Source organism: Amia ocellicauda, chromosome 4, assembly GCF_036373705.1.
Source record: "Amia ocellicauda isolate fAmiCal2 chromosome 4, fAmiCal2.hap1, whole genome shotgun sequence".
Lineage (NCBI taxonomy): Eukaryota > Metazoa > Chordata > Actinopteri > Amiiformes > Amiidae > Amia > Amia ocellicauda.
In genome coordinates this window covers 47,859,533-47,878,872 of record NC_089853.1, presented here as the reverse complement: position 1 = coordinate 47,878,872, position 19,340 = coordinate 47,859,533, and the positions used below count along the sequence as shown (strand labels likewise).

At 39.9% G+C, this 19,340-nt stretch overlaps 1 protein-coding gene across 1 annotated transcript in view; it reads left to right on the top strand.

Annotated features, from left to right (window-relative positions):
• The window catches only part of cdh22 (cadherin 22), a 163,092-nt gene that overhangs the window by 59,685 nt on the left and 84,067 nt on the right, over positions 1-19,340 (top strand). The window contains exons 5-7 of the mRNA XM_066702633.1: positions 3,044-3,231; positions 4,030-4,286; positions 11,699-11,835. Of these exons, the coding sequence (XP_066558730.1) occupies positions 3,044-3,231; positions 4,030-4,286; positions 11,699-11,835 (582 nt within the window). The remainder of the gene's footprint in view (positions 1-3,043; positions 3,232-4,029; positions 4,287-11,698; positions 11,836-19,340) is intronic.

Sequence of the window (19,340 nt, the reverse complement as noted above, 5' to 3'; positions counted from 1 at the left end):
ATTCAGTGCTAGTCATTGGCAACAAGAAAAACACCTTTTGTTTCAAGAATGGGTTCATGAAATCTATAAAGCATCCATATAGCTCTGCTTGGAGTGTATTCCCCAGATCACATGGTGAATCTCTTTCCTTTGTTTTTCTACAGTGGACACTGTATTAATGCTTTATATATTTAACTTTATAATAATTCACACTCCGTTCACAAATATAATGACACGTCCCCTGAAGCAATATTAACCATGGAATTTGATATGTACAGGAGCAATATGTAGCTGCTACCACTATAAAATATTCATATATATACATAACAATACATATTTGACAAACCTTAACAAATTGACTTGTGTGCTATATAATAGTATCTTATATCCACATTGTGTCCTGATAACATTTACACTGACTGTCCATTATGAAACCCGAAAGCGCATTTTTATGCTTCACGTATGTGGAAGATAATAGTTTGTTATCTGAAGTTTGAGGCTGTTCTTTGAGAGTTAGACAATCTATCCCACTGACTGTGGTTCTTTTATTGCCTAACACAAGACACAGTGAATTGCCTGTTGATTTATATTTGATCATTAGGATGCCTGGCACAGTGTCTGTAAGTGTACTGTTGCATTGAGATCTGGGGTGAGGAACGAAAGTTCAGATTAATACAATTAAAGCAACTGGCCAAAGGGAGAACACATCTGAGACCTAGTTTCAGCAGTGTCTATTTTCATAAGGTCACAGGGAAGGTCAGTTTGAATTAATACATTAAACGGAAAATAAAAATTGAAAGGCTTTTTGATGTTTCATTGAAACAAGAGCGGTCTCTGAACATCGAGTGAAAACCGCAAATTGGTGCAACATGTGCTTTCTTTGATTTAGAAGTGTTGCACCAGTGCTGCCCCATGATTCCAGTACACTTTGGGAGACACCAGTTGTAGCTGTATAACTTAATTAAAATTGAATACATTGAATCTCTTCTAAATTTAAACTTCTGCTGTATTGACATTAATCGTCATGGCCCCGATATTCAAAAGGTCTGTCTGTGTATGTGTTGAGGCCACTGACCCTCTTCATCACCTCCGCATCCGACCTGTTGTGTCCCCCAACTGCACTGACTGCGTGGGTCATGAAGAGGATCTCCCGCAATGCCGTACGGTTGCTCAGGATGTCATCGTGGGCAATATACTGCTCAGCCAGCACTTGGACATCCTCCTCTGTAAATGGTGGCCTCCTCTGGCCAGCACTGCTGCTTTGTTGTGTGTCGTCCATGTCTGTAGGAGTTTTTGTTTCCCTCTCCCTTATTATTGTTTATTTTTATTTTTATTTTTACATTGTTTTAAAATACTTTTATTAGGTGAAGTGCTCTGTAGGGTTTTAAGTCAAATATAGTGCTGTAATACACTCACCTAAAGGATTATTAGGAACACCTGTTCAATTTCTCATTAATGCAATTATCTAACCAACCAATCACATGGCAGTTGCTTCAATGCATTTAGGGGTGTGGTCCTGGTCAAGACAATCTCCTGAACTCCAAACTGAATGTCTGAATGGGAAAGAAAGGTGATTTAAGCAATTTTGAGCGTGGCATGGTTGTTGGTGCCAGACGAGCCGGTCTGAGTATTTCACAATCTGCTCAGTTACTGGGATTTTCACGCACAACAATTTCTAGGGTTTACAAAGAATGGTGTGAAAAGGGAAAAACATCCAGTATGCGGCAGTCCTGTGGGCAAAAATGCCTTGTTGATGCTAGAGGTCAGAGGAGAATGGGCCGACTGATTCAAGCTGATAGAAGAGCAACTTTGACTGAAATAACCACTCGTTACAACCCAGGTATGCAGCAAAGCATTTGTGAAGCCACAACACGTACAACCTTGAGGCGGAAGGGCTACAACAGCAGAAGACCCCACCGGGTACCACTCATCTCCACTACAAATAGGAAAAAGAGGCTACAATTTGCACAAGCTCACCAAAATTGGACAGTTGAAGACTGGAAAAATGTTGCCTGGTCTGATGAGTCTCGATTTCTGTTGAGACATTCAGATGGTAGAGTAAGAATTTGGTGTAAACAGAATGAGAACATGGATCCATCATGCCTTGTTACCACTGTGCAGGCTGGTGGTGGTGGTGTAATGGTGTGGGGGATGTTTTCTTGGCACACTTTAGGCCCCTTAGTGCCAATTGGGCATCGTTTAAATGCCACGGCCTACCTGAGCATTGTTTCTGACCATGTCCATCCCTTTATGACCACCATGTACCCATCCTCTGATGGCTACTTCCAGCAGGATAATGCACCATGTCACAAAGGTCGAATCATTTCAAATTGGTTTCTTGAACATGACAATGAGTTCACTGTACTGTACAAGATGCTATCCTATCAATATGGGCCAACATTTCTAAAGAATGCTTTCAGCACCTTGTTGAATCAATTCCACGTAGAATTAAGGTGGTTCTGAAGGCGAAAGGGGGTAAAACACAGTATTAGTATGGTGTTCCTAATAATCCTTTAGGTGCATGTGTGTGTGCCCCTGGATCTCATAAGACACCAGGTATGCATCCAGACACAAACATCCTGAAGGACCACTGCAATAGTCTTAAATAAAAGGTAGATTCCCAAGTTTAAAGGAGAGAAAGAATCAAATAAAACTAACGTGGAGGTCTAGAGCTTAGTACAAATGGCTGTGTTTAGAAAAGGCACAATTACCGTGTTAGTGCTTGAACCTATTTTTTTTTTTTCTGTACATCACCATTTGCAGATCATTAAGCATCTGAACCAAAACAATTACATACACATGAATTGGTTTCTGGTCAGTTTAAAGCCCTATTGCTTCTAAATATTTTAAAAAGTAAGAAGACCACCCCCACCCCCTCAATAGCAAAAAGAGCATACATAACACTTAAAGCAATACACTATCGAAGGTTTGTCCACCTTCTCTTACGATTAAGACCAGACACGCACTGCTTCTCTTCCTCTCTGTCTGGGTGATTACAGCTGCATGTGCATTAAATGTCCTCCCTTTCTCTCCCTCTCTCTCCATCCCTCCCTCTCTCTGGCAGAGATGTACCAGTTTTCGGTGTCAGAGGGGGCAGCAGTGGGCACTCCGGTGGGCCGGGTGATGGCAGAGGACGCGGACATGGGGGAGAACACGGACATGAGCTACTTGATCAAAGATGAGGAGGGTGGGGAGCTGTTCCGTGTCAGCACCGATGGCGAGACCCAAGAGGCTGTTATCACAGTGCGCAAGGTAAGAGAGCCACTCTGATCCACCCCACGAGCCTCATCCCTGTCACCTTTAACAACCAGCCAAAACACTTCAGTGCCTTCTATTTATCCCGAAGGCTGCACAGCTATTGTTTTAATGTGTGGTGTGCAGCTCTGCTTCTCTTTTGGAGTCAGTGTTAATGTAGTCCTCAGCATTTGTGTTATTTTAGTCACAGTCTCTGCGAAGTGAATACAAATGTTGCATCACCTGTTAAACATTCTGGTGAGACTCCATTCCACAATAAAGCAGCACAAGACAATATTCATCCAGGAAAACTGGGATATTTTAGCAGGTTAAACTAATGGAATGTCCTTGGATTAAGTCTGGACTGATAATCTTGACTTTTTATGACAAATCATAATTTAGTTATCTTTCAACTTGAGAATATGACACAAAGGGGGAGGGGGTTAAGCCTGTTACCATGGAACCTCATGACCACATTGTCTAACAAAGCTGCCTATTGGCCACTGTACGCGTCATTCAAGCAGCCATTTCCAGTTTCCTGCTTGTATAAGAGTCATACACAGCATGTCATGTCACATGCATAGGCTTTGTAAATTGAGGCTATATATTCTTTTCAAAACCTTAAGGGATAATATTATTAGTATGATTGAAAATGTTAGGTTTTTTACAAGAATCGCCTCAATCCACACCCACAAAAATGTCCTAGCATTTTCATTCACGTGAGGTTGTGACTGAAATGCAACAAATATGGTGCACAATGATGGAACACTGTGGGGGGTGGCTACTTAGTTGTTGTGGTGCCTGTCATCCTGCCAGCCTCTTGACTTTGAGAACAAGCGCACGCACAACGTGGTAGTGGAGGCAATCAACAAGCACGTGGACCCCCGCTTCGTGGACCTGGGCTCCTTTCGCGACCAGACCATCGTACGAGTCAGCGTCACGGATATCGACGAGCCACCCCTGTTCCGCCCCCCTGTGGGTGCGGTGATGGACGTGCAGGAGGACGCCAGGCTGGGCGCGCTGGTGGGCGTTGTGACGGCCATGGACCCTGACCAGGAGAACGCCCCCGTCAGGTAGGGCAAGAGGAATTCAGCTGAACGTGAAAGCAATGTGGAAACACTTTTGGTCCATAAGACTCAACGTTTCTCTCCTGCCCAACCAATTATTATATTTGTATTTTTAAAGCAATATAGGTTTTTTTTTATCCCCAACCACAATAACTAGGGAATCTATTATAATGTTAAACGGAGGTCTTGTCCTCACTGTTAATATTATAGATCCCATCACATTCTCATCAGGAGTTGGGGTAAAGTGCAGTGTTATGTCCATATCCTAAAGCCGGTTATAAAATGTGTTCTGTAAAATGTTCTCACAATTAAATGAAAACCACAAGAAGCCTATAGACCCTAAAAACTGAAATCACACCCTTTGGCGTCGGCTACTTAATCAATGCTGAATCACTTGTCAATGACAAATCAATATCCATTTGAGGTGCTTCTTTATTTTCCCCTCGAAATTGGAATAATAATAAAAACATATGCCGTCACTATCGATTTACACCTTATAGCCTTCTGATCATATTTATTATATACCACCTGTTATTGACTTTTATGTTACAGGATGTCAGCTTTCAAAATTAATTGAAGAGGTGTTAAATCCATGTTTACAAGACTTTGTGAGCTTGATAGATGATTTTATCCAGAGGTCAGGATTAATTTGGGTCTTATAATATACTGAGTGAAGATCTGTTTTTGGCCCAGGTCCAATTAAACTGCAACCCATCTACCCATCGGCTGCAAATTCCAAATGCATTGCATGGTAGCTTTGTGTTTGTGTTTTTTATGTTTATGCACTTTTCAATTTATAATAAAAAAATAAATACAAATTTCTATGCTTACAGATACAGCAAGAGCGTCACATGTTTTAAAAGTCACTTTTATCAGACAATAATACCTGAAGCACTGGTGGGAGCATACAAATTGTGCTTGAAATTATTCCTGAAGAGTTAGATTTTTAATTTTCCCGTTTCTTAGAAAATATGGATTTGGAGAACAAAAAGAAGGTCTGAGCCATGAATGTAGGTGACTTTAGGAGTCTGCAAATATCAATTAATCAAATCCCACTTAAATTGATGATCAGTTAATTCTTCATGCCTTCCTGTAATTTTCACACAGATCTTATAAATAATAATCTTGGTGAATCACTTTCTAGTGTACAACCATTAATGAGCTTAGTGAAATTAAATCAGTTTATAATGCAGTGCAGTCAAGTTCCAAGTGTACCTACATTTATAGTTGCTTTCTTAAGTATAGGTGAGCTGTTTCTAGCTCTTTGGGATTTTTTTCAGCTGCTGGGAGATGTCTGTGTGTTTAAAATAGTGCAGCGGGACCATGTTTTGCAGTATGGGTAGAAAGGCAGTTCTTTAAGAGCTGTATCCCATTTGAGGGGATCAGGTAAATAGTTTTTCATTATATACCATTAAGACATGTCAGTGAAGAGGCAAGGCTTCACGTGTTATGAAGTGTGGAGACATCCTGTACTCTGTGGGACATTATTGTGACTACCCTACTTTGTCATCATCAGTATAGTGCACAAAACTAGAGCTATGTCAACTGTATCTATTTATAGAGCTCCACAGGAATATATAGATTATTATTTTTTCCTCTCCACATCTCATGGTCAATGCCTTAAAATAGCCTGACTTAGAGGCAAATGCAGCTCTCTTAATGTTAAGAGCAGGGGTAAATAAATAAAAATAGATTGTAGCATGCAAGAAAATTGAATTTGATTGATATCAATGCTCTTCACAGAATGAAGAATCTAGTCATAAAGCATTTTCTGCTACAATAAACTGCTACAAAATGACCCAAACTGAATTGAGTTCTTCAAAATCAAATCCAGTAGAATGTGTATGATGTTGTTTCCTCAGCAAAGTAAACAGGTTTAAAGTTGATGGTAAATATTTTAGGAAAATAACCCTATGTTTTCAGAAAACATGATATTTCAAACGTTAATGAACCCAGTGTTTAAATGATTAAATAAACCTGTGGTTGATTATTGCTCGTCAGCATGAGGGCTGTTAATAATGTATGATGTCATGAGCAATCTGTCAAGTACCTACAGCAAACACACACTGTTTCGAGACTTTCAGACAATAATACAGTTGACCTACTACTCTGTGCTAATCATGTAATCAATTTGCGACAATTTTTCCAGTTGATGGGTTAAAAATAACTAGAAAACCTACAGAGGGTTATGAATATTGTATAATTTGGCATTTTGAGGATGTAAAACCTGTTCCTGAATTCCAGTTTATATTGACCTGAGGTCCAAGTGCCACTGCATACATTTAGCATTGTTTAACATTATGTATTTAATGATGTGACAGTCATGTTTGTATACATTGATCAAGCTGTCTGCAAACAGGTCGCTCAGTCAATTTTGATGAATGCTGTTGTTTGTTTGTTTGTGTTTGTGCACCAGCACAGTTGGCATCTCTGTTTCATTTTCTGTGTTGATTTAATTTTAATTATTAATTTCTCTTTTATTTTCTGCTAGCTAATCCCTTTTTTTCCCCCTCCCCATCAGACAATGTTAAATTTCAAGCCGGCTCTGTAGACAACCCCGCAAATCGAAACTCTTTATGAAGCTGGGAAAACAGACGCACAAGAACGTGAGCGTTACACACACACGGGCGCACACAGCTGTGCGGTAAATTACACCCCCCATGAAAAATGCATGAGGCAGGATAACGAGAGCTCCAGGTGTAATAAAGTGCAGCGTGCCGACAGGCTTGCTCAACTGGCATGCAGTCATACCCACTGGTACCCCTTTAATCACCTCTTTCAATACGCTAACCCACCGCCTCCTGCCCATAGCACCATCACTCACCCACTAATGCCACTGTGCTCTAATGGGCTCTGAACCATGTGGCCAGGGGGACCAGGAGAAAGCACAAAACCACAAGATTGTGCCACAGTCATTTGGATTTCCTTTTTAAGCAGCAACAAATTACTCCCCTGTTCCCTGCATCGCTCCGCATCTCTTATTACCTCTGAAATTACACAATGTTTCATATTAAAAGGGGTCGGCTCTTGTTTATACAGTAGTATTAGTCTGTCTGCTCAACAGGGTGCTCTGATGGATTTTTATTATTCTTTTCTCAGCTTCTTATTGGGATTTCGAATACTAATTTCCTGCCCCACCCTCACAAAATCTGTATTCAACTTAAGCCAGCACTTTTTACACATTTTGAGAACCGGCGGCTAACATGCCAGATTTTTGTTCCCACTTTATATACCTTGCACATGTTTCACATCTTTTCAAGTTCAATTTCACTGACAGTACCTTCTCCAGTTTTATACCTGACAATTCTAAAATATCCAATTACTTTCTCCTTGTAACACGACTCATGTGCTTCTTTTAGTGTTTGTTCTGTCATCAATGAGTGCATGCAGTAAGGGACTCCCGATCTGACAGAAGACAGACAATGTTGTTTCTGATAATGCCACAACAAACTCTCTCACCACCCAGTGTTGACAGCACTAAGACACACAAAGAGCTTTTCTAACCTTCCGTCCTCTACTGTACAAAAATGAAAATGAAATAATGGAAAAAGCGATGGTTTCAGTAATATAACTATGCAGCCAGTGGACTAGTGAATGTCATCCTCCAGGATCTCTTTAGGATCTGACGCATGCTACTGTGAAGCAGACCCGTGTTAAGATGTATTGCAGCCCTAGACTATGAACAGCCCCTTTTTACACAGAAAAAAGTAAAAACCAGAATGCAACAACCAGTATGACCACAACACCAGTGTTGCACAGCCAATGAGCCCCTAACGTTATTAGGTCATTACACACATGTAAGGGCAGGACCAACAAATGATAGCAACTCAGACATTTGGTCTTGTGCATGTAGCGTAGATCTCCACTGTTCTAAGCAGATTTGCAAAATCCCAGTGTTCCCCTTGGTTCGAGCCACACAGATCCATGCAGAACTGCAGAAATAAAATACTGCCTATGAAGTGACAATAAATAAAAAAAAATAGATTCTTGTGAGGTCAATGTAAAACATGAAAAATATCCGACTTACTGATGTTATGTTAATGATTTTTTTTCCTGCTTTTCTTTGATGCAAACTAACTGATTGATAAGGGTGAAGTCCCTCTGACACACCAAATCACATTCAATAGACATCAGAGTCAAGTGGTTAAGCCGCAGTCCACCCACTGAGGTGTTAAGTTTATTTTGATTAGGCCCAGCGTTGGAAAAAGTCCTCTCAACACTTGCATTTGAGAAAGTCAAATATATTCTGAAAGCAATATCCACATTAGGGACAACAGTATGGCGTTTCTTTATCCCTAAGTAAAATAAACATATTCCGTGGTTACTGGGCAGTGCAGAAATTGAAGGACTTCATCAGGAAAATGGTGTATTTTACTGTACGTATGTTTCACAATGAAGATCTTACAACCAATTGCTGCTTCCACATTGTTTCCAAACGAAGTATTACTTTCTACTCTGCCGGCTATTTCTTTAAAATAATTCTAACCTGTCAAAGGCTATCTGAACTGTCACTCTGCTTAGTCCTGCCCTCAAGCAGAGGTAAATGACCCAATCAGTGAAGCCAGATATTGGAAGCCAACTCTGTTAGGACAGAACTGCTCTGGGGAGGAAAGTATCTGATACATCTGATTGGTTACTTGCATTTAGGAGATGTAACCTGCATGACGTGTCATTAGTTTTGACAGGTTTGTAATCTTGGAGATGGTGCCGCCCACATGTCTTGTCGTCCTATGCGGTTGCACACGCTTGCTCAATGGGCAAGCTGGCCCTGCCCACTCTCATGTTTAGAGTGGGGATGTGACATTTTTGTATACCCACGCAAGGTCAAACTTAGAAAAGATTGCATCGCGAGAAATGATCATATAGGTGTTGATAGTAATAATATATTCTCACGATGGCACGATAGGTATGGGTGTATTTGCAGGATAAAAGCTTACTAAAGATTACTAAACAACCAACATTATAATTAACATTTGTATTTCCCTCGCTGAGGCCCCCTGGTGGTGAGAAGCCCTAGGCTGCAGCCTATTTAGCCTATGCGGTTAACACGGCCCAGCTGGGAAGTAGGTGACCCCTTCCCTATTTTATTGTGGGGTTCTCGCCGTGCTAATTGCTGTCACCTCATCTGAATCTTATTCTGAATCTAAAACCCACACAAATAGACACAGAGGGTTGGAAACCACATGAGCTTTGGGACAGCCTGAACATAAAAGGGTGCAGGTGTATTTCGAAACACATTTTACTCACTGTTTTTGTTTTCGGATTTGGAATGAAGAATTCCTACATAAAAGTACAGATTTAAAATTCCCATAGAATGATGCCTTCAATCACAAGAATAGCAATATCTGGGAGCTGATGACAAGCAGTCATTTTTTACAATATCTTCAGCATGCCAGGCCTCAAGGCATAAATACAATGTTTGATAGATATAGTTCAGTCCTTTATCCTAGTTTACAAAATCCATTGCTCATTGAATGAATTCAGCAAGTCCCCTGCGCCTAGTTTTTGCAAATACTCAGGTGTACATGAACTGTTGTACACCTTTCCCCTCCAGTTTATTCCAACTAATCTGGAATGACCATGTATCACTATATTCCACTACATTGTCAGATATCTGATACCTATTTTTCTCTGTCATTATAAAACACAAACAGTAGGGCTTTCAAGTTGGGCAGGGTGCTGTCCTAACCTTTGCTGAATAGACCCTAATTTGGTGGCTGACCAGTGACAGGTGTTTTGGATCATGATAAACCACACAAAACTCATCACACAGCATACAGAAGGAACCGATTCTCTAAATCTTCACGTTCTGTGGACCCAATTCAGAGTGAACCCAAAAGCCTGTTTAAGATCAGCAATGAAACAAGGTGCTGAAGAACCGAATGCATGCCAAAATGTCACACCACTCTTAAGTCAACATTTTAATTCTTTAAGGGACATTGTTTATGGTTACACATAGACTGGATCTGAACCAGCAATGATGTTCCCATCCCAGCAGACGTGTTTTGATCAGTTTTGCAACTCCCACCACCACACAAGCTTTAACTTTAAAGTATCAATAAAGGCTTTATTTTTAGTTCCATATAAGTCAGTAGTCTCACATATCAGCTCTTCATACAGACATTTGTTACCAAAATTCTAACAAACACAACAAAGTTCACTGCACTTGGATGGATTGTGCAGTTGTTGGATGTTGGCAAAGTTGTTTCAGATAGGCGGACAAAGTGGAAAGTGAACTGCTTAGCATTTGAGGCAATGGATAGTTTTCTTAGTGGCGAACTCTGCGGCTGAGAGGGATTCCACAATTTGTGATTTCTTCTGACTACCATGTGAGCCTCAAAACTAATCTTAATAGGGATCCAGGGACCTCAGAGTGAATTTAATCAACTTCTGAGAGTCTCTGGAGCTTTTTCTGAACAATCCCATCCCAAGAAAAGTAACAATTCTCTGTCTCTCTCTTTTTTTTTACTTTATCAGAATGCTGCGTAAAATATCCTTTTGGCGTTTGCAGGGACTTGGGTTTTAGCTACTATGCCATTTGGCTTTGGAACTCCATTCCACACAACATTAGGGAGGCAGCATCTGTGACGGCTTTTAAATCCAGGCTACAGGCTTACTTTTTTATTTTATTTTGATGTGGCTGTGTGAGTTTTTATGTGTACTTTCTTCTCTTTTATGCTTATTCATTTTCAAAAAGCTTCCTGGCATTAGCGTTGGTCCATACACATACATTCTGAATTTATGAAATTATTATTTAAACATTATGTATACATATTTATTGCAAAGCTGGTCGCCACAATATTTTAAAAGGATTCAATTCCACAGATGCCCAAATTCCTTAAACTTGGAATTTTAAACTAAATATGTAGGATAGTTTAAATTATACATCTCTTTTGTACTTTCACAAAGTGTATGTAAACACTACATCTAGAACAATATAAAAACAATATAATGCTTGCAAATATTTTGTCGTACCTCAATTCTGTTGAAATGTGTGGCAAATTAGTATTGCTATGGCAGACCTTTAGCTACTGAGTTGGGGCTTTTAAAACAAAATGACAAAACGATGCAGTATTTTGATATTTGAACTGAACATAGGATCTCAATGTATAGAGTAGATTGCACAGTCAGAATTGCTCCTTCCTCTGTTGTGAAATACATCAAGAGCCTCATTAATTCTGCATAGGAAATATTAGAAAGCATCTATAATGTAAAATGTATTCTTTTTGGGGTGGACTGTTGAGGGTCAAGGGGGGGATTGAATTTTCCTGCCGGCCATATTGTACACATCAATTGATTTTATTGTTTAGTTTTTGCGACCCTTTTACAGAAGAAGCATCCCTTATATGTTGGTCACCTACTGGCAATGCCCCAATCAGTGGTTGATTATCTGCATAACAGTCCTCTTTGTCCATCAGGTACTCCATCGATCGTGGCACTGACCAGGAGAAGATCTTCAACATTGACCCAGTGACAGGAGCCATAACGCTGGGCAAGATCTTGGACAGGGAGACAGCAGGCTGGCACAATATCACTGTGACGGCTGTGGAAGCAGGTACCAACCATTCTACCCATCCTATTCTACCTTCAGCAGCTGGTTCCCCAAGGTTCAATTCTTGTAACTGTTGTTTCTTCATTTGAAATTCAAACTTTAAAGCTTGGATTTCAAATACAAGCTTTAAAGCAAAAGCTTCAGAGAAATAGAATCAAAGTGCAGTTGGATCAGCTCACCAACGTGTTTGGTGCTCTGTATAACAGAATACAAACTCATAATTACTCCTCTAGGTAACATTCTGTTTTGCTGCCATATGCTAATTTTACCTATGCTTATATACATTATATACAAAAGTATACATTTTAATAATTTACCATTTGCTAAAATTGCCAGACAAATTGAATTAATATTGAAATACATTTTGAAAAGATAAAGACATTGTTCAAGGTTCATGTTTGTCAAAATATTTGTTTTGTATATATTCATTTTAAAACCAATTTATTTATATTTACAAAATACATTTCAATACCTTTCTGTGGACACTTTTGTATATTGCAATGCATTTATTCATATACATTGTGTTTTATTTTCCATATGAGAAGCCATGTCTGCAGAAATAATACCTTTGCTTTATTCTGTGTGTAGTTACCACATGCCTCACTTCCATTTAAGGTATTTATAGCTACAAAAGAAAAAAAAATCTTTGTCATCGGCTAAGCATGGTTTAATTAAGAGAAGGAAATGATTTAACAATGCTTATTACAGCTTTGAAAGAGGGTAGAAAGGACTAAGCGTACCAGGCTGGCAGCTTTATTCATCATAATGGAAGTGCGGACCACGGTGCATTGACAAACTATGTAGAAGGGGTGACTGCTAATGCTTGCTTCTCTTATTATGGGGCACAACACCAGCTATAAAAACATGTCAGACAGCACTTACGAGTAATTACACAGTACCTGAATGAAAAATAGAAGCTTAACAATTATCATCCTAGTAGCATGAAGATAAATGACAATCTGTCATTGTTGTGTATATATACACTTCTATGATAAGAGGGAGGGAAAAAAACGACATCACTTCTGCAAAACAGGTAATTACTTGAGCTCTTGATACCATATATTATTGTTTATTTAGGTGCCAATTGTCTTTGGTTGTGACTAAGAAAAAACAAACACTTGAAAATGCTAAGATAAATCACTTTTGATTTCTGCTTGTGCAGAAGTTGTTTCAATGGTGAAAGTGACTTATCTACATAGCCTTCCCAAATACAGTACTGTGCAAAAGTTTTAGGCAGGTGTGAAAAAATGCTGTACAGTAAGAATGCTTTCAAAAATAGACGTTAATAGATTATATTTATCAAAATGAAATGCAAAGTGAGTGAACAGAAGAAAAATCTACATCAAATCAATATTTGGTGTGACCACCCTTTGCTTTCAAAACAGCATCACATCTTCTAGGTACACTTGCACAAATTTGGGGATTTTGTAGGCATATAGTCAGGTGTATGATTAAACAATTATACCAAACAGGTGCTAATGATCATCAATTCATATGTAGGTTGAAACACAATCATTGCCTTAAAACTGTGTAGGAGAAATAAAAAACTGTGTGAGGAACAGCCAAACTCAGCTAACAAGGTGAGGTTGCTGAAGACAGTTTACTGTCAAAAGTCATGCACCATGGCAATACTGAGCACAGCAACAAGACACAAGGTAGTTATACTGCATCAGCAAGGTCTCTCCCAGGCAGACATTTCAAGGTAGACAGGGGTTTCCAGATGTGCTGTCCAAGCCCTTTTGAAGAAGCATAAAGAAACGGGCAACGTTTAGGACTGTAGATGCAGTGGTCAGCCAAGGAAACTTACTGCAGCAGATGAAAGACACATCATACTTACTTCCCTTCACAATTGGAAGATGTCCAGCAGTGCCATCAGCTCAGAATTGGCAGAAAACAGTGGGACCCTGGTACACCCATCTACTGTCCAGAGAAGTCTAGTCAGAAGTGGCCTTCATGGAAGACTTGCAGCCAAAAAGCCATACCTCCGATGTGGCAACAAGGCCAAATGACTCAACTATGCACGAAAACACAGGAACTGGGGTGCAGAAAAATGGCAGCAGATGCTCTGGACTGATGAGTCAAAATTTGAAATATTTGGCTGTAGCAGAAAGCAGTTTGTTCGCCGAAAGGCTGGAGAGCGGTACACGAATGAGTGTCTGCAGGCAACTGTGAAGCATGGTGGAGGTTCATTGCAAGTTTGGGGCTGCATTTCTGCAAATGGAGTTGGGGATTTGCTCAGAATGAATGGTCTCCTCAATGCTGAGAAGTACAGGCAGAAACTTATCCATCATGCAGTACCATCAGGGAGGCATCTGATTGGCCCCAAATTTATTCTGCAGCATGACAACCCCAAACATACAGCGACAGTCATTAAGAACTATCTTCAGCGTAAAGAAGAACAAGGAGTCCTGGAAGTGATGTTATGGCCCCCACAGAGCCCAACATAATTGAGTCTGTCTGGGATTACATGAAGAGAGAGATGCAAGTGAGGCTGCCTAAATCCACAGAAGAACTGTGGTTAGTTCTCCAAGATGTTTGGACCAACCTACCTGCCAAGTTCCTTCAAAAACTGTGTGCAAGTGTACCTAGAAGAATTGATGCTGTTTTGAAGTCAAAGTGTGGTCACACCAAATATTGATTTTATTTAGTACTGTATTTGTTCTAGGCCTCAGTCTGTAAGAGAGCATTTGGATGTAAATATTGAAAACAAATAACCGAATGACTAAATATTCACTGCCGAGAATTTGAAATAAACTTTAAGCATGAAATGGATGTGTATGTTCACACGTACTGGTAATGAAAAGCACTTCAAAGCGAGAGCGAGCAATTTGACTTTTAAATACGGTGTTGTATCTTTGCAAACCAATCCAGTTATATATATATATATATATATATATATATATATTGATATGTCACCCTTAAAAAAGCAGTTTCTAAAGGAAACTAGGAACACATTTGTTGTTGATCAATTACATTATTTCATATAAGGTCTTTTAGAGTTCTCAGGTTTGTTCCAAATTATCTCTAAACTACTGACATCACCAAAACACCTGCTTGATCGGTCAGAATTAAATGTTTCCAAGGCTTTCTAAATCAATGCTTGATCAATATAACTTCCTGGATGGGAGCTCTGTAGCACCAAGCTGGATGTAAATGTATGGGTTTTGTATGGGGTTTGATCTTTTCCACTCTCTGTCATGTTTGCATATCATGTGGTTGAAGCCAACATTTTGGGAACATTCAAAAATAGACTGGATAGGATCCTTGGAACACTTAGTTATTAATGGACACCAAACGAGCACGATGGGTCGAATGGCCTCCTCTCGATTGTAAACTTTTTTATTTTCTTATAATCTATAGGGATATAGTTGAGGAAGGTAAACCATAATCTGGGTGAATGTGAAAACTCTTGCAGGTTGCAGTTGATTGTATGCTCTGTTCCGCAGTTTCCTTTTTATTCCCAAATGTCTTCCACTGTTCCACTGTTCCAGTTCAGAGCAGAGAGTTAATGAGAACATCGAACCCATTCACTTATTCATCAAGAATCCATTGACTCTTGACTCGCAGGCTACAGCCATCCATGCCCCATTGCCTGCAGCAACAGCCCATGAAAGTGTGCCTGTTAATTCGTAAAGTCTGCAAGCAGTCTGCAAGGGTTTTGTTATTACTGTCAGGTATATGCTTGACAAATGACTGTTGCTTCAGTTGCAACACACAGCCTTGCTATATTAAAACAAGATTCCCCAAATATAACTGAATTGTCTGATTTACGGATTTACTGTCTGATAGTATAATAACACTTTTGTGTTTATGGTTTAAGTTTCAGCCTTCTGAATGAGTGCCTGTATTAGGCCTTGCATTGAGCCATACACTCTTTTGCGTTTGCTCAATTTTGTGCTTGAGGTTTCATCCGGTGTGATTAACCTCTAAGACAAGGTGTCTCATTTGATCATGGCCAGACCACAATTGTAGCCTGTAGGGGTTGGACTCACTTACTTTAGGCAGTTTACTTTGGATTTAGTTAATTTAGACCAGGAAATGCTTGCTTTGGATTACAAGGGACAGTGTTTATAGGACTTGTTTTATTGCTAGTCTTTTACGATCTCTGTCAGTATGTGTGTGTGTGTGTGTGTGTATATATATATATATATTTTAAACAAAAATAAAAAAATTGGGTGGATGGCCACGGTGCAGGTCTCTAAAATAGGTGGGTTCAAGTAAGCAGGGGCACACAAAGCACTGGGATAGGTGAATGGAATAACTTATCATTGAAGAGCTCCAAGACACAAAACACAAACAAAAGCCTAGCTATTCCCAAGCCTACCTTAACGTTAAACGTTTCCTTCTCTACATATACACCAAAGCCGTCATCTCTGGATGCACATGGCCCCAACCCCACACTGTGTCACTAATTGATATATCAGTTGGTAGAGGGGTTGATGGGCACTGGGGAGTAGGGGGAGCTATAGTCACTTACACAATGACTAAGACAAAATCCTCTGCTCCAATCTCTCTCAGGGCAGCTTGCTTGTTAGCAGGAAATCTTTGAAGGGCAATTCCAGTGTCAGTGTCAGTGTCGGTGTCAGTGTCACAACCAGTGGGTCTTTCCTAGAGGGGGTTATCATCCAAACAAAAAAGTTTCTTTGACGTACAGGGTGCAATTCCAGTCCAAGGTCTTTGTCTTGGTTTCAGTCAATCCGTTCTCTTCAGTAGTTCTTCCTTTTACTCACCAGCACATCTTTTCACCAGCACACTACTAAGACGAAGGAAAGGAATGCAGAGCTCTCAGTTATAGAGCCCAGTGTGATGAGCTTCACCTGTGAGTGTCCATTACTGAGAGCATTAGCAGCAGGTGTGTCTCTCTCCACACTGCTGGCCGTGGTGCTGCTGCTGGGAGCCCCTACTGCTGTCCATGGTCCTGACACTGGGATAGCTGCCTGGGGCTTCCAGTGGTCCTAGGGGTTACAAAAGAGAGAAAATGTGCAGCACATTGCGATGGTATATGACCTGACCCCTCATCATGCTACAGTATATACATATTTACTGAGAATAATTATCATCATTTACTGAAAATATTATCTTCATTTCAAGACTTGGGTGTGTACATTTGGACTGCCCTACCATTGATTTCTAGAGCAGTTTAAAGGTTGCATACTCTCCTGACTTAACTCAGTTCAGTCAAGTGGAATATTTACAGTTTTCAATAGATTGAATCTGTGTTTCAAAAACTCTGAAATTATATAATTGAGTATAGATTTAAGAGCAATATGTGCAATATGTATCACAACAATATGCATTACACAGCAATGTGTATTAAACTGAATAACATGGTTTCAAAATATGGCAACAGTGAAAAAATGCAGCGTTGCATATTGCTGTGACATCCATTGACCAATTGAGCACATTTGCCCCTATGGCGCTACAATTTTCCCTGTTATTCTCCTTACAACTGTTTCTGAGGAATTGTAGAACTTAGTGCTAGTTCACAGTTGGAATGTGGCAAAACTGCAAACTATCAAAAAGATGATGTACAATAGAATATAAAACAAGGAAGCAATGAATTGCAGGAAAAGGCACATTAATCAAATTACTCTTGCAGTGACAAAAGTACATAAAAAATAATCAAGGTACATTTTTTGTGAGTGTGTGGGAGAGAGCAGGATTAGTAGTACAAAAGTAATACATTCTAATAAATAAAGTTGATTAGGTTAAGAGATAAACCTGTACCTGACTAGATGGAAATACAGCCCATTTGTTGTTATTTGCAAGCAATTGTAACCAACAGGCTGATAGGTAAATAGCAGTGATATGCTTTTCAGGCACTGCAGTTGTTACTCAGTCTATTCATTTAAACTGCTGCATCATCAGTATTGTGGGAGCAATTGCGAGAGCAGACTCCACTAAGCCTGACCTTTCACAGTCCCCACACTGTTTTAATGGTCCAGAGATAATCTGATAGTTAATATGCCATGCCAGGGCTCCAGCCCAATTATGGGATTAGTATCTCAGCTTTCGGTGGGGATTTACACAAATTCTCTGCAATCCTCTGGATCTATGGAGCTCCCAGTCCTGCCAAACATGATCCTAGCTTGCCAAACATGATCCTAGGTGGCAGAACAGCAATAAAGATCAGCGGATTCTGTGCAGGGCTGAGAGCCCTGTGCCATTTACAATGTTCTGTTGTTAACACTGTCTCGTGAAACTTTGGGGTCTGGCCCCAACACAAAGCAAAATCACTCAATGGAGAATTATGAGAAAATTAATACTGGTGTCAAATCAGCAGGACTATCTCTATCAGTTGTGCTCATATTTTGGGGTTTCTTTAATTTTGTAATTTACATTTTTTGCTCCAAGTTATTGATTACTGTTTACTTTGTACACAGGCTATGTACATATAGGAAGTACATATATCTTTGTATGAATTAAATGAAGCCAGATTTTGATCTTGCACAGTCACTGCTTCAGTGTAAGTCGGGTCAGCTGTGACTTTCTGTTGCACAGTGTTTTGTAATCTCTGTTTCTAATGAAAGGCGATTGGCAAGTAGGTGTGAGTTTTGGTGTTGTTGTTCTGGGTGATTCTGAATTCTCATTTCTGCCTCAATTATTGAACATACTGCAGTACTGGCGATAGAGCTGCCAAAAATACTTCTTAAAAATTTGGTTGTAAGGAAAGTACGCAGGCAGAAGTCGTTAGTGTTCCTGGGCGATTTTATGAGAGATGGGAAGAAAAAGTACATTTCAGAATGAAACAAATTATAGGGAGTCATTTTAAAGTGCACCAGGAAATGCACTAAGAGAGAAATTAAAGTGCAGCAAAGCAAAGATAATATTAATAAGTACTCCTGTAGGAATGAACTGCAGAGCACATAAGACAACTAAAGGCTTATTTTTGTGACAAAAAGCAGGTAAGCTGAATTTACAGAATAAATGAGAGAGAAACTATAATATATACACTCACCTAAAGGATTATTAGGAACACCATACTAATACTGTGTTTGACCCCCTTTCGCCTTCAGAATTGCCTTAATTCTACGTGGCATTGATTCAACAAGGTGCTGAAAGCATTCTTTAGAAATGTTGGCCCATATTGACAGGATAGCATCTTGCAGTTAATGGAGATTTGTGGGATGCACATCCAGGGCACGAAGCTCCCGTTCCACCACATCCCAAAGATGCTCTATTGGGTTGAGATCTGGTGACTGTGGGGGCCAGTTTAGTACAGTGAACTCATTGTCATGTTCAAGAAACCAATTTGAAATGATTCGACCTTTGTGACATGTTGCATTATCCTGCTGGATGTAGCCATCAGAGGATGGGTACATGGTGGTCATAAAGGGATGGACATGGTCAGAAACAATGCAGGTAGGCCGTGGCATTTAAACGATGCCCAATTGGCACTAAGGGGCCTAAAGTGTGCCAAGAAAACATCCCCCACACCATTACACCACCACCACCAGCCTGCACAGTGGTAACAAGGCATGATGGATCCATGTTCTCATTCTGTTTAC